The sequence below is a fragment of the Haemaphysalis longicornis genome, unplaced genomic scaffold (assembly GCF_048455015.1).
Source record: "Haemaphysalis longicornis isolate Haplotype H1 unplaced genomic scaffold, Haemaphysalis longicornis Haplotype H1 scaffold_7, whole genome shotgun sequence".
Classification (NCBI taxonomy): domain Eukaryota; kingdom Metazoa; phylum Arthropoda; class Arachnida; order Ixodida; family Ixodidae; genus Haemaphysalis; species Haemaphysalis longicornis.
In genome coordinates this window covers 73328378-73354821 of record NW_027526422.1, presented here as the reverse complement: position 1 = coordinate 73354821, position 26444 = coordinate 73328378, and the positions used below count along the sequence as shown (strand labels likewise).

At 47.1% G+C, this 26444-nt stretch overlaps 1 protein-coding gene across 1 annotated transcript in view; it reads right to left on the bottom strand.

The window, feature by feature from the left end:
- Positions 1-8858: 8858 nt before the first annotated feature.
- The window catches only part of LOC144146350 (uncharacterized), a 59552-nt gene continuing 41966 nt past the window's right edge, over positions 8859-26444 (bottom strand). Inside the window, exons 6-7 of the mRNA XM_077678305.1 lie at positions 21345-21688; positions 8859-9033 (exon numbers count right to left, since the gene is read on the bottom strand). Coding sequence (XP_077534431.1) covers positions 8859-9033; positions 21345-21688 — 519 coding nt within the window. The remainder of the gene's footprint in view (positions 9034-21344; positions 21689-26444) is intronic.

Sequence of the window (26444 nt, the reverse complement as noted above, 5' to 3'; positions counted from 1 at the left end):
AACGACCGCAGCGCCGGCCTCTTCAGTGGTGGGCCTCGCGGCCAATAGTATCAGCACCACTTCCAAATCTGAGTCTTTTAAACACAGCAGTCTTTCTTGGGCTGCCTTTCTGTCCCTCTGTCAACGCCGCCTGTATAAACAATGCCTAACGCGTGAGCGAAAAATGGCCAAACAGCCACTCTCCTGTTGCTCTCTCCTACCCTTCCCCGCTCCGTAGCCTTCCAGCGTGCTTTCGTGTCCGCCAGCCAGCGCCGCTTCTCGGAAACTATGCAAAATAGTGGAAAGTTTGTTTAGCGTTCCCGAGGCGGCGCTCCTACGCCTTCTTGTTTTTCACCATGCCTATCTGTCTTGGTCTGTCACTGATAAAACTTCCTTTGTCACGAAGGAAAATACCTTGCGCTGCCGCAGGCTGATGCCGGCTTTGCGCGCTTGTCTACTCGGATCACAGGCCCTGAAATTTTCTGAGTGGGGCATCCCACCTCTATCCCCTCCGCATTTAGGTATTGTTTTGACCCCGCTGTTCGCACTCCGCATCGGTACGCACTTCTAAAATTGAGGACGTACTGTAGAAGCGCCAGGACAGCGTGGCGGGATCCCAGCTGCTTATCCTTTTGTTTCCTATAATTTTCTGAAGTTTACAAGCACGTGACATTATTGGAAAGTAATCGTAGAAGTGAGCCCCTGAACAAAAAACGTGCACGCAATTTTTTCTTATCTAAATACTCCAGAAAGAAAAATATCAGTAAAATAATGGCTGCCCCATCTGAAAATATCCTTTTTCTGTTAGCTATATGTCTACCCGACAATCAGTATGTTCTTACACTATTTCAGTCCGCCTCCGTCTTTATCTTTGGAAAAATGCAGCAAATATGAAGCGAGCGACACGTTGAACGAGATCCCCAGTGCGCCACAGAACTAGCGCCCCGTCGTGGCTAAGATATAAGCGAAACGACCCTTGAAGCCCAACAGGCAATCTGACAGACACACGTCGTAGAAGTGGGTGCAGCGTTCGCGACTCGCGAGCAGTGACGTAAGCGAGATGTCCGCCGGCACGTGCCACATAGCGGATCAGTGCCTGAACTCAGCGTTCCTACCCCTCCTATTGAAAAGCGCGCGACGCGTCAGGCAATGTTAATACAGGCGGCGTTGCCTCTGTCAGCCACCCGGCCAAAATTAATGCAGGTATTGAACGCATTTATGTAGCCGCAGTCATTTCTAAACTTAAATCCATGTTTCAATGTTCATATTGTTCGACATTGTCGAGCGAAAACGAGCCATTACGCATATCTGAAGCAAAACATCAATACATAAGTGACATTTGGAATGTTCCTTTATAAAAAAAATTGGCCGCGTATCTGCTCCTTTCCTTGAAAATGCCGTCAAAAGACGATAGTCTTTATCGGCTTTTGCGAAGTAAATGCCTCCCTTTGCTTTCCCGCTCACCTCTCATGTTGTTCCTCTTGCGTCGCGCTCCTCCCAAGGTAAAGACGCCAAAGGTTTGCTTAAATCATTTTAAATTTCCCGCGTTCCACTGCTCCAAACCAGGTGTCTCGATGCGAACGCTGCCGTACGGCGAAGACGCGCGTTAATCGAGGCGCCCTACTTCAACGTTTGTAGAACCGCGTTTCCCTACTCCACGTGCGTTGCAAGCAGAACTTGGAACCTATCTAGTGGAACCTTGCGTTACTGTTGCCGGTTGATTTCTTAAAATGGCGCCAGAAGCTATAGTGGCGCGGGCGACAGCAGGCGACGGTGGAGTAAATTCTTTTTCTGCAGTTGATGAAGTATTTAACTTCGCAAAAGTCAAGCATGTTTGATTTTTAAATGCAGAGCATTTCTTTAACTCGCGATGTCACCCGGCGTTGTCGGCGTTGGCGTGCCTCGGCGTCCGCAACAGCCGTTCCAGGTGCGCCCTCTCCCCCACTCCTCCTCTCCCGCATCACGCTACCCTCCTCGCTCTCAACAACAGGTCCGCACCCCTCCCCCTACACTATATAAAAAAATAATACTTACCGGCGCCTGGTTTCGATCCCACGACTCTGCGGGCGGAACGCAAGGTACAAGGTGCTCTACCCACTGCGCCACAAAGCCGACACAGAATGGAAGGCTACGAACGCGCCTTATATCCTTGACTCATTCAAACTACGTCAAGAAGCTGCTGATACAACGCATTCACTACCACCAACTCCCCAAACACTAAACGTTAACGCAATACACCCACCCCCTATGCGGCGCATTTACTCGAGTCCCCCTCGCGGGGAGATGGGCCCTTTTTTTTTATAAAGAAACACTGCAAATATCACTTCTGTATTCATTTGTTGTCTCATATTTGCGTAACGTCTTGTTCTTATTCAACAATGTTGACAAGTATGAACATTACACCGGACATATACGGGTAGATTTAGCTGTGACTATATAATACTATTGCACTGGTATTGTTTTGCTTTGGCCGGATGGCTGAATCGAGTCACAGACAGACAGACAGACATACAGACATACAAACAGACATACAGACATACAGACAGACCAAAATTTCTGGGTTTAAGTAGCCCAAGAAAGGCTATCGTCTTTAAAAGTACACGGATGCATGATTTTTGCGATAATAAATGAAACACTTCGGCCACTGCCCGTGGAAAAAAAACGCAACACTGACCTCACCGCTGTGGAACCACTGGCGCTACCTGGCAGTGGATTTGGGTAGTACGATCGTGTGTCTCCCACGGCAAATGGAAGGTGGCGCCATTAGTCCATCGCCAGTCTTTGACGGTGCTTTTCGCGCTTCGTATTCCAGGCGATTTTTTTTTCGTATTCCAGACGAACATTTATTAAGCGTACTCACGCCTGCATTAATGCATACATTGTGCGATATTGTCACATCAATCCACCCAAGGGGTAGGGCGCACAGAAAAGATTTAATCAGCACAGATGATATTTATGACCCCCTACTCCCGCCCATGTCTCACGAAATAGCAGTGCGTTTCGCGTGTAGTTGGTCCGGTGAGTCCTGACTTAAACCGTCATAGTGAGCCCAACCTGAGCTGCCAAGAGCCCAGGGTGCGTAGCCCCTGGTGACGTCGGCAGGTGCCACGGGTGCGCAGCCGCAGCGTTGAAGCCTGGCAGCCCAGCTGAAACTCGTGTGCGGAGCCGTCGACGGTGCGTTGCCGCGGGGTCCCCCACCAGGATCACAGCCTGGAACTTGTATCGAAAAGCCTAATGTGTCGGAAGGCCCCGATGACGCTGGGGTGGGTTCCAGGATCGAAGCCTGGTCCGCTCATCTTCCTCCTCCTCACGCTTCGCCTTACTCTCACCAAAAAAATTACATCATCTTCCCGTGGGGAACCCTCATGAGGATGCAAAGCATCATGGGGGTTCCGTGTGGTTTCATTGTGTTGCCGTTATGTTGAGTGATCTGGTGTTTAGTAGTGCCAGAGGGAATTCCGCGTCCGGGTCCACACCGGTGGCAAAGCACGCAAGTACTGTTGTGTGACAGTGAGTAGGCGGTGGTTCTCGAGGCGCCGAAACTCGTCCATCGTGTTCTTAACGATGTTGTCGTCTCTGTGGTAGAATCGGTAGTCTCCGTCAGCATTGGTGAGGTAAAGGTTGTTGGCGTTCGTGCACCGGCTGAGAGCAACGTACACGCCCTCCTCTTCTCAGCTTTGTCTTCTTCTCCTTCTTCTTCTTCAGCGGTTCCCCTACGGGAAGATGACGATGGTGGTTGAACGCGAAGCTATCTCGTGATGTATTCTTTGGATGACCAATCCCTAGGGGCATCCTGCCACAATCATCATCAGAGGCGCTGCGGACGGGGCACGGACGCGGGACGTCCCCCCGAGCAAGAGATGCTTCGCATCTAAAAGCACTTGACCGATGCCCTCGCTAGCTACATACAACAACGCACCCTCACTTCCTGTGGGGCTGCCGAGAGGCAAAATATTAGCTTTTTATTCCAAACTGTCAGCACATTTGCATGCACACTGTCCTAGGTTAAAAAATTCAAGAACGGGTCTTCAAAAGCTGAGAAAAGTCTTCTTTCTATGGCACAGTATTCTTTTATTTCCCGTTTTCCTATGTTTGTTCCGCAAGTTCAATACGCACTTCTAGTCAAGTTGACATAGCTTGAGTCAAAACAATTAGACCGACTCTCTTGATTCCCGTTCAGTCATCACTTCCCGTTCAGCGTAACGCACGACGTTTCGAAAACATACATCTCGTGATGCTGCTCCTCAACATTATAATGGAAAGTGTAAACGATACTGCTGTCGTTCACAAATAACGCAAACGCCGAGACAACTTTCCTTCAGTGTTTTCGAAACTTAACATTAAACACTACCACTGTGGCACCAATTTCCGCAAAATAAAGCGCAATTATTTTGTCTTCTATTGTCGATTTGTCTATTTCATGTGTAATGTCACTTTCGGCTTTATTGTTTGTAGAGAGTGCGAAACGAGTTCACATGCAGGCGATAATGTTGACGTCAACGGTTTTTCAAAAATATGCCGTTTGATATTTTTGTACAATTTCGCGGCACGGAGTTTTTTCGTGTCTCATGCAGGATGTCGGACAAAAACTTCAGTTCTGTGTCCTCAGGTTTAGGTCTAGCATGTAGAGAAGCCCTTCCAACTTCTTCTAAAGGCCATCCCACAAATTATTTCTACAGAAGACAACGACCGTGTTGTGCCGTTTGTGCCGTTGTGTTGCTTGGTCCTCCCTTGAGTGGCTGAGACCATTGGTATTTTTATATGATGAGAAAATCCTAGGACGACATCATTAATTAATCGAAGGGCTGCAATAAACAGAAAAGATATCTGGGGAGAGGGGTGAGAGTGTAAATTGTTCTTTGAACCTTTGACTCATACAAGAATGTGCTCAATCAATTGACGTAATCGCTTATGCCAACATCTTCCACACGCACTCTTTGATACCTTACCGCACGGTATATCTTATGTATGGCACAGCAAAAGTCAGTTAATTGCCGCGGGCACACAGGCTGAAGTTCTTGCAGCGTACTCAGCATCTGGGGGACCTCAACTGACAAGTAACAAGCAAGCACAATGTAAGAAACCGTCTAGTAGACTCTAATGGTGAGTGCAGCAAGGAACAGAACGGACAATTTGGTTGAAAGGTAAGGCAAAAGAGGTGTTCTTGAAATATTTGTTCGGTGTTCCTGCTTTCGGGACATCGAACCTTTCTTCGGGACCTGGCCGTGCTCCAATAATGTTATTTCACTGCGTACTGCGGTGATCTTTATGTTGGTTTATTTAAAGTTTGCTGTCATGCGTGATACGCCATGCGGTTAGGACTGTGTTCAGTAAACCTGGTACCCACGCAATACATCATGGAAAAGTTCAGTACCTTTGTGAGGATTTTTGTTGATCCTTGATTGATTGTAGGCTTTAATGCGCCGACGCAACACAGGGGATGAGGCGCGCCGTAGTGGAGGTCTCCGGATTAATTTTGGCCACCTGAGGATCTTTAATATGCGCCGAAATCTCGAACACACGGGCCTTTCAACTTTTCGTCTCCATCAGAAAAGCGGCCACTGCGGCAGGGAATCGAATCCGCGACCTCCTGTTCAGCAGCACAACGTCTTAGCCGCTGAGCCACCGCGGCGGGTTTTTGTTGATACTTAGTGTAGGCGATTTGAGTGAACGCGTTTTACGTCGGTATTTGTCGTGGAGAGCATGCATTATGGGCGATGGCGTAACAAGCAGTGCCAACCCATTCTGGGACTAAGATGACAAGCCAAACTTCGCACATGTCTTAGTGGCCAATAACTTTGCACGTGTGTTATCTATAAAAAGATATTTTATGTCAGCAGTAATACTTGCAATGGATATGTAACAAGGCGACTAAAAAATGCAGACTAGCTAACCACAAGTAACGTAACTCCCTGAAATACCAAATCAACATGCCCAAATCACGAACTGCCCACAAAATATTTTTCGCACTTTCAAAAGTTTTCTCCGTGTACAAAAATGGCATTTTTTGAAATTTCATGTCGCTTTGGAAATGCCCATGTCTATTTAGGAGCTTTTAGCTAATAAAGTAATATTCCGTTTAATAGCGAAGATTGCGCTGATAAAAGTTTCTTCTTAAATAAGCGCGACACAATCACGTCCACTGTGCATTGGATCTCCAGGGGAACAACCAAACGCGGTTCCAAAGCTCTTGAAGGCTTCTACTGGACCATTGCACTTGAACTTAGCATCCGGCTTTCCGCACTGCAGAATACACCAGAAAATAAACAGCAGTTTCTTATCCGTCAGCTGAGTGTAGCCGCTCAACCGGTAATCTCTCCAATCTCTATCCCCAGCAAAATAGGCATAGTATGTCATCCGCAAAGCAGTAGAGCGCACAAGCAGTTCCAAATTGTTCTTTTCAGACAAAGGATGGCTTGCGGCCGTTGAAGTTAGCTGTGAAGTCGCGAAGCACGATGAATTGCTTCCCAGCTTCGCGAACGTGTCATTCGCAGACATATTCATAATTGTGATGATGAGCGTGGCCAAACCAGACGCCATCTCGCTGCCAAGGGCGCCGTAGTTTGCTGCGGCAATGGTGTCGTCATCGTAAAAAGGTGCCTCGAACGCAATAGGCAGAAGCTGAACGTGCTGCTTCCTTAGTCTGTAGACGGCCTGGAGGTCCACGTCGATGTAATCTAGCAATGTTTCGTTTAACTCAGTTATTCGTCTTGCATGCGTCGCTTCGGGGATGTTGCTCCAGATGCTTTGTTTCATGTCGGGAAACCTCATGTACATGCTGTTAAGCACATATTCGTTACGTTTTCTTACTAACTCCACTATACTCGTTTCGCTGCCTATGCTCAGCCCTGAGAGTGGTGCGAAAAACTTCTTGAAATCCGACCTTTCGAGGGCTGTGCCAAATGTGGCCTTGGCGTTTTTGAATATCTTATGAGCGCGGCTAATGGTTAGAGGGCGTATATAACCGCTCATGTAGCCTGCGTAGAAAGGAAGGCCAAAGTAGTTCAAGGTCATTGTAGAACAGAGGTCTTCGTGGCCGATAATCGCTTCGTAATGATTAGTGTACGAGTACTGAATCAGTTCTTTAGTTGCTAGTTGAGACACTACCTGGACAATACACCATCCGACGTAGTAGGCTATAGCAGTCTCTTCATCGCTCGATAGCATCTGAAAAAAAGCACCAAAAAACTCGGTGTTGTATATCGTGAAGGAGTATGCATCGAAGCCTCCAGGCGTGACGTTAAAGTGTGCACTCAGCTTCTTGTCCCAATCGCTCCTTCTTATCGAGTAGTTCGACAGTGTTATGACTTCTTCAACGCTGGTGTTTGTCGCTGTAGTAAAATTCTTCATCCAATATATCTTTTCTAAACGTTGCAGCACCCTAGACTCAATATTTCGGTGCTCTTGGTAAGATGTGGCCTGTGAAATGAAAAAAAAAGGATTAAGACAAGTATTTAAATAGGCAGGGTTAGGGAGTTATTTAGGCCACAACAAACAATATTAAAGAGAAATAGTGAGTTGATCGACCATTGGGAATGGCTTCCTTTTAAATAAATGTTTTGTTGTTTTCAGCTTTTCTGTCTTTGGGTAGCAATCCTTCAGAAATGGGCACAAAGTGTTAGACTGTTGGCTGATGTTTAAACGATTTCCATATACGAGCGTATATACATATTAAGCTAATAATTTATGTATGTAAAATCATCCCTGTGCTCGTAAGCCATATCAGTAAAATGGCAAAGAAAATTGGTTACTGTCAAACTAAAGTGTGGATTTGGGAAATGCTGGGAAAATAAACTTTTCGTGGTAGAACGAACAAATGACGCGCCATTTCCTTGCAAACTAATTTTATAAAAACGACGATACCGTGTGCACCCGATTTTCGCCGCGAGCTTTTACTGTATGGTCGGTTAGAAAATAACTGCGATTACGTCGCCTTCAGAACTCGTACGAAATTAGGATGGAATAGCGCAAAATAAACAGAACGAGATAAGAGCACACCACGAGGGCCTCGCTCGTGCCGTCAAATTTGCAGTATTTCATCATAGTTAGTGTATATTAAAAATCCCTCTCGTACAAAATATCTTTGCTACGAAAAGAATATACGGCGTACTAGAAATTCCTGGCGCTGAAAAATTGCAAGTGATTGTTTTTATGTGAAGCTAATTATATTACCTTATCATTACGCCTTCTGGTGGTTTTTTCCTAAACATACATTCTGTCTTTTATGTTTAAACTTTTTGCAGCTTCCTTTGGCGGTTAAAAAGTACGAAGATGTTTGTGCTCCTTTTGGGGTTATTCCTCAGGATAACCTTCAGCCTTCCTGATATTAGATGTTGTCGGCGGAAACTGTAATCAACTGACTGCGCTCGCGAAAACAAAATTGAGCTAAATACGGCCTTTCTTACGCGGTGCCATCTACTACATCTTATCATGACGAACCTAATAGTAGCGTACGACACTCGCGAGTGCGAATTAATCCTGGGTTGGAGACTCAACATCCCGTCGGTATTGCGACAGCAAAGGGGTACTTATTAAGGGTAGTAGCAAAATATTGAGGTCGATGACGATCTAGTTTCTATTTAGAAGAAAAGGGTGCAATAAACAGTAGTTGCCGCGTTCTTGTGTCGTGTATGAGAAGTCCATTCCCACAAAAGGGGTGACTCCCTGTCATTTGCTCAGTAGCTACGGTCGTACGGAATAAAGATTCCTGAGGGTGTGTGTGTCTGCGTGTGGAAGATGCCCTAAACACGTGTACTCAAATTTCATACCGCCGCAAATATTTTGAATAAGGTACGACCGCTAATATATCTCTAGTTTTCTGTTAAAAGTAGGGATACCTGTGTTCCCACTTTTTCTGCTTTTTCTGGATACTTTCGTTTTCACCAGAATTTGCAATTTCCTACCTTAGCTCCTGGTCTTGAAAAATCCTCGGCGAGTTTCTCGAAGAACCTCTGGTAGTAAGTCTTATTCTCCGATGCCTCCTGGAGCATGGCTTCAGTCTTCTTCATTGTAACACCAAAAAGTACTGCGGGCTTAGCTTCGAGAACTCCAGGCCTATTCAGAAAGAAGTGCACGGGACTTCCCCAGTTCCAAGCTGAGGCAACAGAAAACAATATTTCCAATGCGTTCGACTGGTTGTTGAGCTCCGGCCAGAAAACGCCGAACTCCAAAAGCGAATTCTTTACCACTCGAAGATGGTTGAGGTCGTCCTTTAGCACAGCGAAACAAGACTGGTAAAACACTGCGGCTTTTTGCACGGCGCTTTGTCGGTCTTTATAAAATACGGGGTTCGAAGCCATACTGGACACTTTATGGAGAAATCTGCGATCGAGGAAAACAACAAAACACAAACAGTTATGTCTTTTTTCTTGCAGCAACATACTTAATCTGATAGCGAAGAACAACAAAATCCCATGAAGCGCAATATGCTACAACTAGCTCAGTGAAAATTCAGATCAGATGCTTTAAAACATTATTGTTATAATTGGTTACATTCGTATTCATTATTATTAAAAACCACACCATATAACCAGTGATATTAGGTTTGCACTGAGCACAGATTTTCTTTTTTGCTAACTTTTTTCGGCAGTTTCCGTATCTATACCTTTCGAAGAGGCAGACATATTTTCATGGAACCTCAATCACACGTTACTCGCGTATTTGCGCCAAACGAAGTCCCGCGCTCTAAAGCAATTAAGCTACGAGTTATTCCAGGTGCACCATAGCAGCGTTCACACGGGTGCAATTTCCGATTTAGGGAGAGCTAGATCGGCGTATGACGATTTTTGGGCTCAGGGAAAAGGTACTTCCATTCCTTTAGGTGTTGCTTTTGAGGTGCCTTCGTTTGCTGTTTATGCCCATTAACCCTACACGCCCACATGACGATAAACGCTCGCCCTATCCGGTGCGGTACGCAGCGTCGTCATTTTCCTCACGGCGTGCTATTTCTCCGATACCCAGGCATGGGTTCGCTTCCGAACTCTCAAAGTTTCGCGTCCGCACTCTTAGGTGGATTTCAATTTTAGATGCAGAGCATCTCATTCACTCGCCTTGTCCCTCCGGCGTCGTCGTCGTCGTCGTCGTCGTCGGCGTTGTCCGCCCCTCCCCCATTCTCCTCGCCGCGCCAGCTGCGCTCTCCGCCGCTCACCCCCTCTCCTCTCCGATAGCGAACACTCTCTCGCGAGGGGCATTGCATTGAATTCGATTGTATTGGCTTGGATTAGATTGGTTTGGCTTGGCTTGGCTTCGATTTGGATTGGATTGAATTGGATTAAAGTGGATTGTGTTGTATTGTGTTGCGTCATAGCCGCGGCACGTTGCGTCATAGCCACGGCAGACGCGCTGGGGCCGGCGCATGTGCAGTACTATCTCTTCTGCGGTTTCCTCTCCTTCGGGCGCGCTGCGCATATAACCGGTGTGCCGTTCTCCGGCGAAGCAACATCCACGCTTGGCTCAAACACCTAGAGTCCACGCCGCTTTACAAGTACGCCAACGTCGTCATCGACTGGGACCGGCTTACGCAGTCCCCTCAACGTTACGTATTCGCCGCGAGCTCGACATGTAGGTGGCGACAGCGTCGCGCTGCTGGTGTGGATGCTCCGCTGAGCGGCCCGTAAGAATGCACACTGTGGGCGCGCTTGGTGCTTTTTTCTCGCCGTATGTGCGCACGAAAAGTGCAAACAAGAGTGGTATGCTGTAGTTCGGTTCCTCAACGTTCAATGTATAGCATGGAAGCGGCAGTCAGTCTTCATTACTACGCCAAAAAAAGCGACGACTCATCGGGAATCTCAGAATGGCCGTAATTGTGACAATGAACTTGTACGCTGTGGCTGGTAGCAAGCTTGATCTTTCCAGACTATGGCTTTGAGCCTTCAATAAAAGCATAAATAGAAACAAATCAAGAAGCCTCGATCTCTGATATTCAGTTAACAACGGCAATCTCAATCGCTTTCACTCGTAGCATGACGCATTCTTGCATTTGTGGGATGCCCTGAAATGGTAACACTACTTAACTGCCCCGAAATTCTTTCTAAGAGCTTACGATATTTTTTGTGTGTTCAAAAGGCAACATAAAATTACTGAATTTTGATCAGCGCAGAGATATAAATGTAATCGCTCTAACGGGTCCTTTAAATGAAATTTTAGCGAATCTGAAGGAAGGTTTGATGAATAACGGTTTCAGATCACTTATTTACGGCTTTCGTCGCAAGTGAACTTGCGAATTGAATTGTCAACCCACGCAGTACAATCAACATCTCATGTTTAGCTAGGTTTTCGCAAAGTGACAAGCAGGTTTACAGAGAGCAAACCAAGCTCCCGGGACCTCACAATGAGCACAAATTTTCTTTTACGGCTGCTCTGCTCTGTTGACGATTTGCGTTCCTTTTAACACCTAACAGGTGCCTGCAACAGCGAGATGTGTTTGCATTCTTGCGTTTAAGGTCACTTACGAACCCTAAAGATGGCAATAAATGAAGTTGCGCTGTTGGAGATGTAGTAAAACATTTCCTTTTTATTTCCCGTTGCGAATCAGCGCAACGGGTTCCCGGGAACTACTGTGTTATGTTGTAAACTGAATATCGCCTTTGTCTTGGCATTTAATTCTTGAGGATTGGTTTAAAAAGAAATTCTGTGCATTTCTTTTTTTTTTTTCGGGAAGAGGGGGGGGGGGGGGAGAATCCTGCCATCGTTGCAAGAGCAGCGAGAAGAGAACGGATGCAACGCGAAAAGCCAAACTATGGTTATCAGTATTACTTACAATCGAAACTACACTAGGCGTCGTGTTCTGTAGCGGTCAAAAAGCAGTACTTTAAACGTATTTTCAAAACTCCGAGATTGTCCAGGCATTGTGGCTCGCCTTTTTCAGAATTGTATTGAAAGCAAGCATTATGGGAAAAAAATTAAAAAAAACAGCGAGTCATGGCACACACCCCTCACACCTGTGGGCAACAACGTGCATTATACTACGCGTTTTCTTCTCTTTCTTTAAACTTAGGTCCATCTTAAGAGGTTAAGACGTGACCACATTAGGCATTTGGTTATGCTGAGTGAGACACGTTTCTGGACAAGGTGATTCATGTCAGATTTGAAAATGATATATAGGAAAATGACACATGAAATGCCACATGACAGACGCAAACCCACAACTGCTTAATTTTACCGAAAAATCCTCCCTAAATACTCTTGCGTATCCATAGAAACGTATTTTAAATAATACGTAAAATTAGCAACTCGATACAGTTGAATAAATGTTTATTCCTCCTCCTCAGTATAAACAACGACTGTCCAAAATAGTATTTATTTAAGAAAAGGTACCGGAAGGGCACGATCACACAGGCACTTGCGGGTGTAAAATACGTGTCCGGTAATGTATGGGCGATAGCGCACGGGTCGTGTGCAGTGTAAACATTTTTGTTTGTTTCTTCTTTCTATAAGGGCACAGCGCAATTTTACAAGGGTGTGGAATTTGCACGCGTATGCACAGGTCTTGTCGCTTCTTACCCGTTTCGCTACTAAAATTTTATCCTTTAAATAATCACCCCGCCACCTTCAAAAAGCACCCTTCGACGTTCCCGAAACGGCAGACTACTGCACTCAACAATACGAAAAGTGCAATGTGTGGAAGCAATGTTTATAACACGTTTCACACTCAAGCGGTGACCACGGCGAAGACGTTTCGTGGAATTAAACCAGCGCATTAATCCTCAACGGCCGCTGATTATTGCGTGTCTAGAGGAAGTGCGCAAGCAGAGGTAACTATGTCATTGCTTACTGCCAAACAAGTGCACATATCCGTTATGTGTCGTGTGCAGCACGCGTCTTACACCGCACGCAACGTGAAAAAGCAGACGACGCGAGAGCGCCATCCACACTAGGAGCGGTTCGTCCCGCCGCCGCCAGGGGCCGACTGTGTTCGCGCTCGGGGCGAATAAAACGCGATCCCTTCGCCGCTCCGCCTATGCGTCGCATCTACACAGGGGTTCCCGCGAGGGGAGGTGGGAGTTTTTTTGTATGTGTTACGGCATTGTAGTCATACGTTTCTGTATTCTATATCGCGAAAAGTGGCTTGGTAGGGGCAGGGATTAATGGTTTAAAACTGGAGGGGAAGAGGGCGCTCCAATCTTTTCTGAGTTAAGATCCCTAAAATAACTAAGGTAGCGCCAACTGCTCCCTCCTTCTCCGCTGCCCTCCTCTTTTTTCTCTCCCCTCACCCGCGGCGCCGCGGTCCCTTTAACTCCGCGGCGGGGCCGCCATTTTTGTTGGCCTCCTCAGAGCAGACGCCCTCGCAATGCTTCGGGCCGCTCGCTGCAGTTTTTCGTCCAGTTTGCTATTGTTTTCGCGCAGCAATCGCTCTTGGGTAGCATTAATAGTATTTCTAGAGCCCCGTTTTACCAACACGCATTAAGTGAGATTGTTATGTTGTATATTTTTGTATAGAAGGGGATATTTGCGGGGTGGATGCCGCGGGCGCATACGGACAGCGCGGTGTTTGTTTACGTGTGCGGCATGCTCAGGATAGTTCGTGAACGCAAAAGGATCGAACGTGGACGTTTAAAACTGCTCTGTTACATAGTATTTCTAGAGGCCCATATTACCAACACGCCCTAAGTGAGGCTGTTTTGTTGTATATTTTTGTGTGGAAGGGGATATTTGCGTAATGGATGCCGCTGGCGCATACGGACAGCGCGGTGTTTGTTTACGGGTGCGGCATGCTCATGATAGTTCGTGAAAGCGAAAGGATCGAACGTGGATGTTTCAAATTGCTCTGTTACAGTAATTCCGTTCTTGCATTTGCGTGATTAAGTTGTGGTCGTGCAAGCGCTGCACAGAGGGCTTGCGCATGGTTCGCGGTGACCTTGGTTCGCCACAGTTCGAGCGCTGCGCTGGCTTTGTTGCGTTCGCGTTTTTTGCGTTAGTTGTAGATCATTAGGCAGCGCTCAGTATGCGCCCCGCGTTAGCTGCTGACATTCATGTCACCTTTATTCCGTGCACTTTACGGTGCTTTGACGCTGTTGCAAAATATATGTCACTTTCACGTCGTTATAGGCTTCTATTAGGGTCAAAGTTCTCGCGTCTTCTCGTTGGCCTCGCCCATGACGGCCGTACTTTTTTTGGCAGTGCGTCCGTGGCATAGCAATGTTCGTGCGATTGGCGTTCACAATTACTTCGAGTAAGGCCCTGTCGGGCATATGTGGAAAAGGCTGGAACAAAGAACGCGCAGTTAAAGAATGCGCTCAGCTTAAAATTAGCTGTAGCGCCCAATTCTATAATAACTACCGTATTCCAAGGCCAGAAGCGCGCTAACAAGCGCAATTTTGAAGCCTTTTCATGCTGTACAGCTAACTTTGATTCATGTGTGGGCTTGAATAAATTACAGCTTTCTACAGCCGAGCTGGCCGTGACTGCACTGACCTTGTTCGAGCAGCCGAAGGCACAACAACTCGGCATCGCGAAGCTACATAAAGTGACGCCGACGCAACACTTGTTTGAAACGAGCAGCTGACTCTTCGGTTGTTATCGGTTGTTATACGCTGGCGGCTTCGATAAGAGCTCCATTCGATTCAGACGCGATTCCCTGCAACGCCTGCGCCGTTGCACGGTGCGCTGCACCAAAGCGCTCGATTCGCCGCTGCAGGAATGGTGCCGTGCACCGCGTCGCTCGATTGCTTATGGTGCTGCAGGGGTGCCACCGCGGTACAGAGAACCGCTGCACCTGCTACGGAGGAGGTGCAGCGATTCGGTGCCGTGAGCGTTCGGGCGTTGCGGGTTGGTAGGCGGCTACCGGCAGTTGCGGCGACCGCGTGAAAATGTCCGTTGAGCTCGAAGATGCGTGGGACAAACTTTGCGTCGCCGCTGATGCGTACGGCGCAACCCAGATGGCCGTAAACATCCAGTCGTAGAGGACGACAGGCGAGGATGATTAGCAGACGGCTATGCCTGCAGCTCGCTCGATTGTAAACACGCAGGGGCGCTACTGACGGTGCAACCGTGATGCACGGCACCGCGGAACCACGCTGCTGCACATGCACCGGCACCACAGAACTTCCTCTGCAACGTTGCCGTGCACCCCTTCTGAATCGAATGGAGATAAGGCCTGCTACGAGACAGCTAAGCCTAAAATGGCGAATTTAAATGGACAGGGGCGGCGAAAGAAGCAAAAAAACTCCCACCTCCCCTCGCGGGAACCCCTGTGTAGATGCGACGCATAGGCGGAGCGGCGAAGGGACCGCGTTTTATTCGCCCCGAGCGCGAACACAGTCAGCCCCTGGCGGCGGCGGGACGAACCGCTCCTAGTGTGGATGGCGCTCTCGCGTCGTCTGCTTTTTCACGTTGCGTGCGGCGCAAGACGCGTGCTGCACACGACAAATAACGGATATGTGCACTTGTTTGGCAGTAAGCAATGACATAGTTACCTCTGCTTGCGCATTTCCTCTAGAAACGCAATAATCAGCGGCCGTTGAGGGTTAATGCGCTGGTTTAATTCCACGAAACGTCTTCGCCGTGGTCACCGCTTGAGTGTGAAACGTGTTATACACATTGCTTCCACACATTGCACTTTTCGTATTGTTGAGTGCAGTAGTCTGCCGTTTCGGGAACGTCGAAGGGTGCTGTTTGAAGGTGGCGTGGTGATTATTTAAAGGATGAAATTTTAGTACACGAAACGAATAAGAAGCGACAAGACCTGTGCATACGCGTGCAAATTCCACACCCTTGTAAAATTGCGCTGTGTCCTTATAGAAAGAAGAAACAAACAAAAATATTTACACTGCACACGACCCGTGCGCTATCGCCCATACGTTACCGGACACGTATTTTACACCCGCAAGTGCCTGTGTGATCGTGTCCTTCCCGTACCGTTTCTAAAATAAATACCATTTTGGACAGTCGTTTTTATACAGAGGAGGAGGAATAAACATTTATTCAACTGTATCGAGTTGCTAATTTTACGTATTATTTAAAATACGTTTCTATGGATACGCAAGAGTATTTAGGGGGGATTTTTCGGTAAAATTAAGCAGTTCTGGGTTTGCGTCTATCATGTGGCATTTCGTGTGTCATTTTCATATATATCATTTTCAAATCCGACATGAATCACCTTGTCCAGAAATTTGTCTCACTCAGCATAACCAAATGCCTAATGTGGTCACGTCTTAACCTCTTAAGATGGACCTAAGTTTAAAGAAAGAGAAGAAAACGCGTAGTATAATGCACGTTGTTGCCCACAGGTGTGAGGGGTGTGTGCCATGACTCGCTGTTTTTTTTTTAATTTTTTCCCACAATGCTTGCTTTCAATACAATTTTGAAAAAGGCGAGCCACAATTCCTGGACAATCTCGGACCAAAGGGCGGTTAGTCAGTTTTGAAAATACGTTTAAAAGTACTGCTTTGTGACCGCTACAGAACACGACGCCTAGTGTAGTTTCGATTGTAAGTAATACTGATAACCATAGTTTGGCTTTTCGCGTTGCATCCGTTCTCTTCTCGCTGCTCTTGCAACGATGGCGGGACTCCCCCCCCTCTTCCCGCAAAAAACAAGAAATGCACAGAATTTCTTTTTTAACCAATCCTCAAGAATTAAATGCCAAGACAAAGGCGATATTCAGTTTACAACATAACACAGTAGTTCCCGGGAACCCGTTGCGCTGATTCGCAACGGGAAATAAAAAGGAAATGTTTTACTACATCTGCAGCAGCGCAACTTCATTTATTGCCATCTTAGGGTTCGTAAGCTACCTTAAACGCAAGATTGCAAACACATCTCGCTGTTGCAGGCACCTGTTAGGTTTTAAAAGGAACGCAAATCGTCATCAGAGCAGAGCAGCCGTAACAGAAAATGTGTGCTCACTGTGAGGCCCCGGGAGCTTGGTTTGCTCTCTGTAAACCTGCGTGTCACTTTGCGAAAACCTAGCTAAACATGAGATGTTGATTGTACTGCGTGCGTTGACAATTCAATTCGCAAGGTCACTTGCGACGAAAGCCGTAAATAAGTGATCTGAAACCGTTATTCATCAAACCTTCCTTCAGATTCGCTAAAATTTCATTTAAAGGACCCGTTATATCTCTGCGCTGATCAAAATTCAGTAATTTTATGTTGCCTTTTGAACACACAAAAAATATCGTAAGCTCTTAGAAAGAATTTCGGGGCAGTTAAGTAGTGTTACCATTTCAGGGCATCCCACAAATGCAAGAATGCGTCATGCTACGAGTGAAAGCGATTGAGATTGCCGTTGTTAACTGAATATCAGAGATCGAGGCTTCTTGATTTGTTTCTATTTATGCTTTTATTGAAGGCTCAAAGCCATAGTCTGGAAAGATCAAGCTTGCTACCAGCCACAGCGTACAAGTTCATTGTCAGAATTACGGCCATTCTGAGATTCCCGATGAGTCGTCGCTTTTTTTGGCGTAGTAATGAAGACTGACGGCCGCTTCCATGCTATACATTGAACGTTGAGGAACCGAACTACAGCATACCACTCTTGTTTGCACTTTTCGTGCGCACATACGGCGAGAAAAAGCACGAAGCGCGCCCACAGTGTGCATTCTTACGGGGCCGCTCAGCGGAGCATCCACACTAGCAGCTCGACGCTGTCGCCACCTACATGTCGAGCTCGCGGCGAATAGCGCGCGTAACGTTGAGGGGACTGCGTAAGCCGGTCCCAGTCGATGACGACGTTGGCGTACTTGTAAAGCGGCGTGGACTCTAGGTGTTTGAGCCAAGCGTTGATGTTGCTTCGCCGGAGAACGGCACACCGGTTATATGCGCAGCGCGCCCGAAGGAGAGGAAACCGCGAAGAGAGAGTACTGGACATGCACCGGCCCCAGCGCGTCTGCCGCGGCTATGACGCAACACAATCCAACACAATCCACTTTAATCCAATCCAATCCAATCGAAATCCAATCCAAGCCAAGCCAGGCCAAGCCAAGCCAAGCGAAGCCAAGCCAAGCCAAGCCAAGCCAATCCAATCGAATTCAATCCAATACCCCTCGCGAGAGAGTGTTCGCTATCGGAGAGGAGAGGGGGTGAGCGGCGGAGAGCGCAGCTGGCGCGGCGAGGAGAATGGGGGAGGGGCGGACAACGCCGCCGACGACTACGACGACGACGACGGAGGGACAAGGCGAGTGAATGAGATGCTCTGCATCTAAAAACAAACAACGCGGGGACGAGGTACTACGTCACTGGCCGTTGGCCAATGGCGCGCGGCGTTCTCCGGCGAAAAAGAAAATGGCAAAAAACGAAGGAGGAAAGGAGCGAGGGCGAAAGGCGGCGAGATCTAAAGATGGCGCTACCTTAGTAATTTCAGGGACCTTATTCTGAGTTATCGTCTCTAGATGTACGCGGGGAGCTCACGGAGAGGCCAAGGGACAAATTAGCGTATTGAAACATGCACCTAAACAGTGATTTCCCTACACACCTCCTGGGGGTGTGTAGTTCCCCCTCCCCCTAGTCTTCCTGGACACCCCCCCTTGAATCTCTAAATTTTTCAAATGTCAATTCTTGTATTAAACGTGTGGGAAGTTTGATCAAGCCCAAATAAGAGGAGGAGTGAAACACCGCGTTACCATCTAAAGCAAGACAGAACGAGAAAATTGCACCTGCCTACTTTAATCTAAGGGGCTTTACTTCGAACCAGGGACCAAATTTCTCCGAAAAAAATCCCGGGCCATCTCCACTAACGTGAAACCTGTGAAGGGACAAGCATGCAGCGTGTAAGCGTGTTCTTGGCGTCTTGGCGTTTTTGCTAACGGAGGTGAAACCGTTTGGGGGTAGAGATATACCGCTTTGCTGTAAACGTCTCTTGTCTTTGAAGCACGAAGCACTCTAACGCAAGGCGTAAACGAGTATCCCGGTATTTTTTTAGTACGCGTTATGAAGCGCTCCAGCGCGAGGCGTAAACGAGTGCCCCGTGTTTTCTTATTACGCGTTCCTTTATAGCGCGAGGCGGAAACGAGTTTCCCGGTGTTTTAGTACCGGGACTACACGAGACGACGATTACGATGACGACAGGAGACGCCAACAGCCCCATCCCCGAAGGGGCTGCGCCCATAATATGAAGCCTCACAGGAAGGTTTAGATGCAGTGGACACCATGTGAAAAGAAAAAAGGAAGGGATGTCGTTCGAGGCGCTAAAATATAAATGGAGAATTTTTTTTAATGCAAACAACGCTAATCACCGCAAGTGCAAAACAAGTGATACAACCAAAGGCAATTTAAAAAAAAAAAAAAACGTACGTCACGGGGATGAGCATTTGGTTAGTAGACGTCTATTATATAACTATTTGTATAAAAGAAGCAGTTTGTGCAGTTGATCTAGCCTCCCGCCTGCCTTGCCGCCCCCGCCCCCTCTCCCAAGTCATTGAGACACCCTCCCTTGATTCGATTCCTGTTGAAACCCCTGCACCTACAGGATACTTTTAAGGGTTGTTAGTTATGAATATAGGTTTTAGCCCCACCGGGATGGACTCAAAGAACCGATTACTTTAAGAGCGTGCTCCGGGGGTCTATCCCCCGGCCGATTTTATTTAATTCCGGCATTATAGGAGTAGCGTGATCGCGAGAGGACACAGCGGGCCGGCTTGCAATTTATGCCGACGATATAAGAATTTAAACAGAAGCGTTAGGCTTTGACTGCGTTAAATCCATGATCAAGGAACACCAATCAGTCCAGAGCCTTAATTACAGTTTCAGCTCACTTGCGCTCCCCATAGAGCTAGATAAAGAAGAAAAAAAATCTGGTTGTCCGTGAGAACAAAATGTTACCTTCGGAGTTTCATATCGGACATTCCCACTCCTTACTCTTGCCACCTGGTGTCACGTTGTACAAGCAATACATCAACTGGTTGCTACGTTAGACGTGGGATGGCGCTAGCCATTCCGTTCACCATCACGATGGCGAATTTTGTTCTTGGCAAACCTGTACGTTTTCGTCACTGCCGGCTTCTTTAAGTAGTGCTAGTATTCGGTAAACTAGCGCATTTCTCCGGCCAATTTTTCAGCATAAGTGGAAAATACGATGACTGATCAGCTTAGCAGGTTCGTTACATCAAGGTTATCCGCTGGAACGCCTTTGTTAGACGGAGGTCGCAAACACATGGGCTTTAATGGGGTTGCAGTGTGGAATAGAAAAACTCCGTTAAATCCAAAAAATTCCTACTTAGTGGTTCGTTACATATAGGTTTAACTGTATAAAATATATCGGGGGTTTCATGAGCCCACGCTACCGTGACTACGAGGTGCGCCATAATGGAGAAGTTTTGATCGTCGGGGGTTCTTTTACTGGTCTAAAACATGGACACACGAGAAGTCCTGTATTCCGCGTTCATCAGAAGGACGCCCGCTGTGGCCGGGATCGAACCAGCAGGCTCGGGCTCAGTACTACAACCACACTGGGCCACCGCGTGGCTGGTAGCCGCATGTATTTTCTACCATGTTTCATGTGTGTTCAACTGATTGGTGTTCGATTTCAGTTTGATGCGATCCATTTCTCAATGTGACTTAGACTCTATTATCGCATTGCTTTGTGTTGCATCTATGTTGAGTATCAGGTGATGTATTTTAGAACGCAAAAACTTTGTTTTGCAGTCAGGTTGACGGGCCCCTAGAGACAATGAAATAAATGTGTGTCTTGTTCTTTGCAAGTCTCGGTAAGGCACTGCTCTGCTAGGTTCTTAAAAACAGAATTCTTCACAAGATACTCGAAAGCACTCTTATTCGTGGCGGAGCTTTAGGTAACGTGAAATGCTCCGCCAGATGCATAAACACGTACTTCTTCAGGGGGGTTCTGAATGACATGAAATACTCTGCTAAATGCCAGAAAAAACTCCTCTCTTCAGCGGTGTAATGGACAGCACGAAATTCTCTTAAAGGACCCAAGAACTCTCCTCCTGATGGGCGCAATGGAGAACAAAAAATACCCCGCCAAATGTCTGAAAAAACTCTCGCCTAGGGGAGGTTACAAAATACTCCATCGTGGTGGAGTAAATAATACTCCGTATACGGAGCGCGATACAGGACAAGCCGTTTACTCCCTATCCGGGGTACTTACACTTCGAGTGAAGGAAGTATACATGCTCCCCTCACGTGCATTGAGGCTTGGGCAAGATTAGGTTTAGGCCAAAGATTACCTACCCTTAGGTCGAGCTTAAATCTAAACTTGCCTAAGCTTAGGAAACCTTAGGAACGCTCTATCAGCATGCAAAATCAACGGTGCAAGAACAAGAAAGCGCCGCGAAACGAGGCGACAAATGGGTGTTCTTTTCTTACCTCATTTTCTGCATCCTATTACAATAGACATCAACTGTACAATGTTTGCAAAGGATTTCGACCTAGAGCATGAGCTCCATTAATGGCTGGAAACTGGCACTTACCCGCTTAAAACATATTTGTGAAGCGACATTTTGTTGTTAGCTTCCCAGGTTGCGCAAACATAATGGTGGAAGTCGTTGCAGGGGTTTCCTGATGGAGCCAATGCTTTGGCTAGGAGACTGCTGTATAACTTGCAGGCGGCGGTTACGCACACAAGGTACCCAGGCCCGCTGACGACCACGAACACCAGGACCGCGACCAGCAGGATCAGCGATGCGCATCCGATTCCCGCCAGCGTTAGCACGCGCTTGGGAACGTCTGCAATCCGCACTGTCATGGACTCTGAGCGTAGTTGTGTAGGTCGCGTTGTCAGCAGCATGCCCAGGCTCTCGCAGTCAATTGGAGTCTGAAATAAATTTTAGTACTAACTATTCCGGATAAGCATCAAGGTGCTATACACGTTTCCGACAACCGTCCATGCAAAATATAAAGAAATATTTATGGCCCTACTGTGTTTCCTGCTGAAAGAAAAGGCAGTAGGGACACAGATAGGACGTCGTCAAGCTTCCCGGCTTGTGTCCCAGTCCCTTCTTTTCATTGATAAGGATGACAAAGTACACTTCACTTTTTGGAAGGGGCCGCCGGCAACACTTCGCAGACGCTGTGCAATGGCCTCCGTGCACAGTCGCTAAGGTCATCAGTTGCCCGACAGTACAGCTGCGAACCCGAATTCTGTCCCTTTGCAGGCTACGAAATGCTTTTCAGGTATTTTATCAAAATTTCTACAAACCATTACCGTAGCCATTAAGATCATTAATAGCAAAAGAAGCAGACCATTTTGTCAACTGCAGCCCGACGTAGCCTCACAAAAAATTGCAACTACTGTACTCCTGTGGTATCAGTCCGTTATCAATTTCATCAACACATTTGTACTGAATTGCCAGTGTTCTCTTACTCCTGGTCTTGTTTCTCGGAAAATATTCTCCCCGATGTTCCCGCGATTGTACCGGGGGCAAAGTGGTGCGCATACTTGACTATTGTGGCGAAAGGGTCTTCCGGCCCGGTTCAGGGGTTAAGATGCGTGTGTCTGCTCATAGCAAGCGCGAGTTACAATCTCAGCGTTGCAATATTTGCCTAGAATTTTCGAATTTTGCCACATACTTCATCAAATGACGTTTTTATACTCCACTATATGCATCTTTGTGTGTAGTATTGTGAGGGAAACCTTACTCTGATCTGCGCAAGTCTCTTCGCTGATACGTAAGCAAACGTTTTTTGTTTTTTTATTACCGCGTGTCCACTTTTTACTATAAAAGATATCAGGAACTTTGCGGTTAACGTGTTTATTATAAATTAGTCCAACAGTTTCGGAAGTGGAACTTCCTTCTTCGGGGACAATCTGCACACAGAACCCTTATGCACACTGCACGCAAGGGATTGCTCGCTTCCTCTTTCTCGTCAAGGAGGGGAATACGCCAGAAAAAGTAACAAATCCGGTAACAACACGACACTTGCGGGGCTTGGTGCTGAGAAGGAGAGGGTAAAAACTAGGGGAAAAAATATAAAAAACAGGAAAGGCGGTGGTTTTAGGGAGAAAACGGTACGGGGGGGGGGGGGGGGGGGGGGCGCGGGAGCGTGAGCAAAGTTTTGTGTCGAACCGCTGCGGCTGTGATGACAAGGAAACTGACAAACAAAATACAGACAACGCATGTACACAGATGGGAAGAGCGGGCAGGTGGTGTAGTAACTAAGGACGCGGTCTCGGCCCGGCACTTGTTTCGTGAGGCATTGCTTTTACCAAGAAACCGGTGATCATTCTACTTCGTTTGCCCTTTGAACGTCCGCGACACGGCGACAAAGACACTAGCGGCAGCCAGCGGCGAGCCGCAGAGCGGTCAGACCGCGCGAAAGACAGGGATCATGTTACACGGGAGCGCGGTGAGTTCGGAGAAGGCAACGAGTGCCCCGTCCGTCCTCGGCGGAGCGTAGAGCAATGTAACGGCACACATACGGCGCGGCATGCGTGAAGTTGAATGGAGGGCCGAGACAGAAAACCACTGAATTACGCCACCGCTATGACTTAACAGAACGCGACAATCTCAAGGTACAGCCAGACTAGTACTGCCATTCAACGTCACCTCCCTCTCTTCTAAATTGTCCCAACGTGGACAGCATTTTTCGCGCAGCACGTCCAGTGCGAGGCTTAGGCGGCTTTTTTGGGCGGCGCTCCCGTTCGGTATGCGCCCGTTGTCTGAACTAACGGTGGGTTTTCCTAAAACAAGAGAAAAAAAAAAACAACAAACTTTACATGATGGGGGAAGGGGGGTGAAACAATGTGCATCCACGTCCTGTTGTCAATCAACGTCCGTGGTCCTCCGGAGGCACGACATGCTGCCAGCGCTCTCGTTGATACCGTGAGTCAGCGTTTTGAACTTATAAATGAGATACCATTCTTTTTGTTCGCGGTCCCGTTTAGTGTGAAAACCAGTCTCTTGCAAAGTGGCTTTAATTTGGTCGAATAAATGTCCTGGGAGGCTGATATGTCTTGAAATGGGCAAGTTCGGCTGTGTTTTAGCATGAGAACGGTGGTTGTTAAAGCGTTTACGGAAGGCGGTTTCTGTTTGTCCGATGTACTGCATGCCACAGATGTCACAGTGAAGCATGTAGACGAAATTATGGCTGTCACAGTTTAGACGCGCATTTATTTGGAATGCGTAATCTGAGGCGCTGGCTTCAGCAGTAGCGGTGGTTGTCATGTGTGAACAGACCTTACAACGCGTTTTCTTGCATGGCTGGCATCCCCGTTCAGTGCTCTCAATGGTACTCGTCTTGGCTCTGACTAACATATCCTTCAGGGTTTTTCCGCGGCGATAAACCACTCCGGGGGAGGGGGGAGGGGGGAGGGAGGGGCTTTTGGAATATTGAAGACAGCCAGATACTTTGTTGCAGTACATTAAAATGTCTCGAAAGCATATTATCAAGGTTAGGCAACGCAGATGAGTGGGTGAGGACAAGATCTGTCTGGCTTCCTTCATTCCTGGGATTCTGTCCATCCTCGCGATTTACGTTACGAGCTCTGTTGATGAAGTCATCGACCACTGCTGCTGGGTACTTTTGACGAATGAGGGAATCTTTGAGTTGATGGGAGTTGTGGTCAAAATCGGCGATGTTAGAGCAAATTCTGCGGTATCTGTGGGCCTGGGAATAGAGAATGCTCACCTTACAATGACGTGGATAGTCACTTTCAAAGTGTAGGTACTGCTGCCGATCTGTGGGTTTTCTATATAGTGCTGTGATCGTGGTCGTGCCCTCTACCTGAATGGTGACGTCGAGAAAGTTTACCGATGTCCTTGAGATATGGAAGATATGGAAGGATGGACCACATTGAAATCCGAAATGAACTTATGCAATCTTGCCTCGTCCTGTGAGTCAAACCAGATCTGAAAGTTCGGCGCATCCAGGATCCAACGTTGTCAACCTATCGGACGTACCGCACCTAGAACCGGAACTTAAACTGCTATCAAACGGTCTCACATTCTGTCCCTATATATATATATATATATATATATGCAGCTATAATACTTTGGACAGGGTATCGACAGGGTCAGCATCGGGACTCGCGCCGCTGTCGTCTGCTGCACTCCGCTTGTGAGGGAAAGCAGTGCCTGTGCTAGCAATCGCACGCTTTGATGCTTTAATACATTAAAAAGCGTATTTCCAGTTTTTCAGTAATTCTTGCCTGCTTCTGACCCTTCTGAATAATTTTAAGCGGTATCCCAGAACTTTGCAACATACGAGGAGAGAGGGTACACCTTTCTTCAGAGGATCAGTCAGATGATCGTCTGTAACTCGTCCTTTCTAGCTCATTTGCAATGTCCTGTGCTCCGAGCTCCTCGATGAGTATTCAAAATGAGTAGGCTTCCCTGAAATAGATTTAAGGTGCTCTGATGAAGAATCAACAGTCTCATGCGACACACCAGGTAGCGGGCCCCTACACACGCATCGCCAGCAGGAGATAGAGCAGCTGTCGTCTATTTCTTTTCTTGCTATTGACTTGCACCAGCTGAATGCTTTTTTTTCTGTGCCCAAAGCATTAAGTTTTGTGCACTGTCACAAAAACCTAATTAGGAGGTTTGGGGATGTTTGGAAGGCGCACACAGGTCGTTGTGATACTTTGTTCAGGCTGTAAATGATTAATTACCGTCTTCACAAATTGGCTTTCGTTATGGCTGCTTTCAAGAAGGGGCATATCCGCAGCGTGCGTTGTTTATTCACATGCAAATGCAATGACAAGGTTTGTACTACGCCACCGCGAAACGGCGCAGACAACGTTGTCCAGAGTACCCGAAGGTGGCTTTTGTGCTCCGAATTTTTATCGTAACCATCGTTATCATAACGAACTGACTCTCAACCTGAACAGTTATGACATGATTACGGTGTTTAACACTCGACATACTCGCTTACGAACGCAAGTCATAGTAATCGGTTCCCACTATAACAAGAATCGAAGCCGATGAATATGTCAACGCAGCTTTTTATTGTTTTCCAACCGTTCCAGACGTAAAGAAGAAATCCTGGCCTACTCGGTTTTAGTTTTATATAAAGTTTCCTCCTCCTTGCGCTCATCTTCCCCTTGAGTACAGTTTGACCATAACGAATATCTGATTATTGGAAGATATGGTTGTGGGTAAAGTACCAGAATATCCCTCCGTATCTGAACATAGTGTTACTTTATTTTTACCGTACACGTGACTATTTTTGTTGAATACGGCTTAATACTGGTTAGAAGCTGGTATAAAACCAGCATGTGCCCAAACACACAGATGTTATATGAAACCCAACCTACAATTTTTAAGGCCCATATTGCATGTCGGCATACTTTCAATGCATGACAACGTAAAGTGATCTGATACAGTACTTTCGAGCGTTCGAGAAGGTGGAAAAATATAGTTTACGTTACATACGATTACCGGAAAGTGCAATGCCTTCCACTGGAGCCCATATCCCCGAAGGACCGGAATTTGTATTGATCTTTCATTTTTGCTGTCGCCCGTTATTAGCAGCTGGCTGTTCCCTTTGTTCGAAAGATCGCTGAAAACCGAAGCTGACGCCTAGCTCCGACTCTTCACACTCCGCACAGGACCGGCGTCGCAAGAAATGGG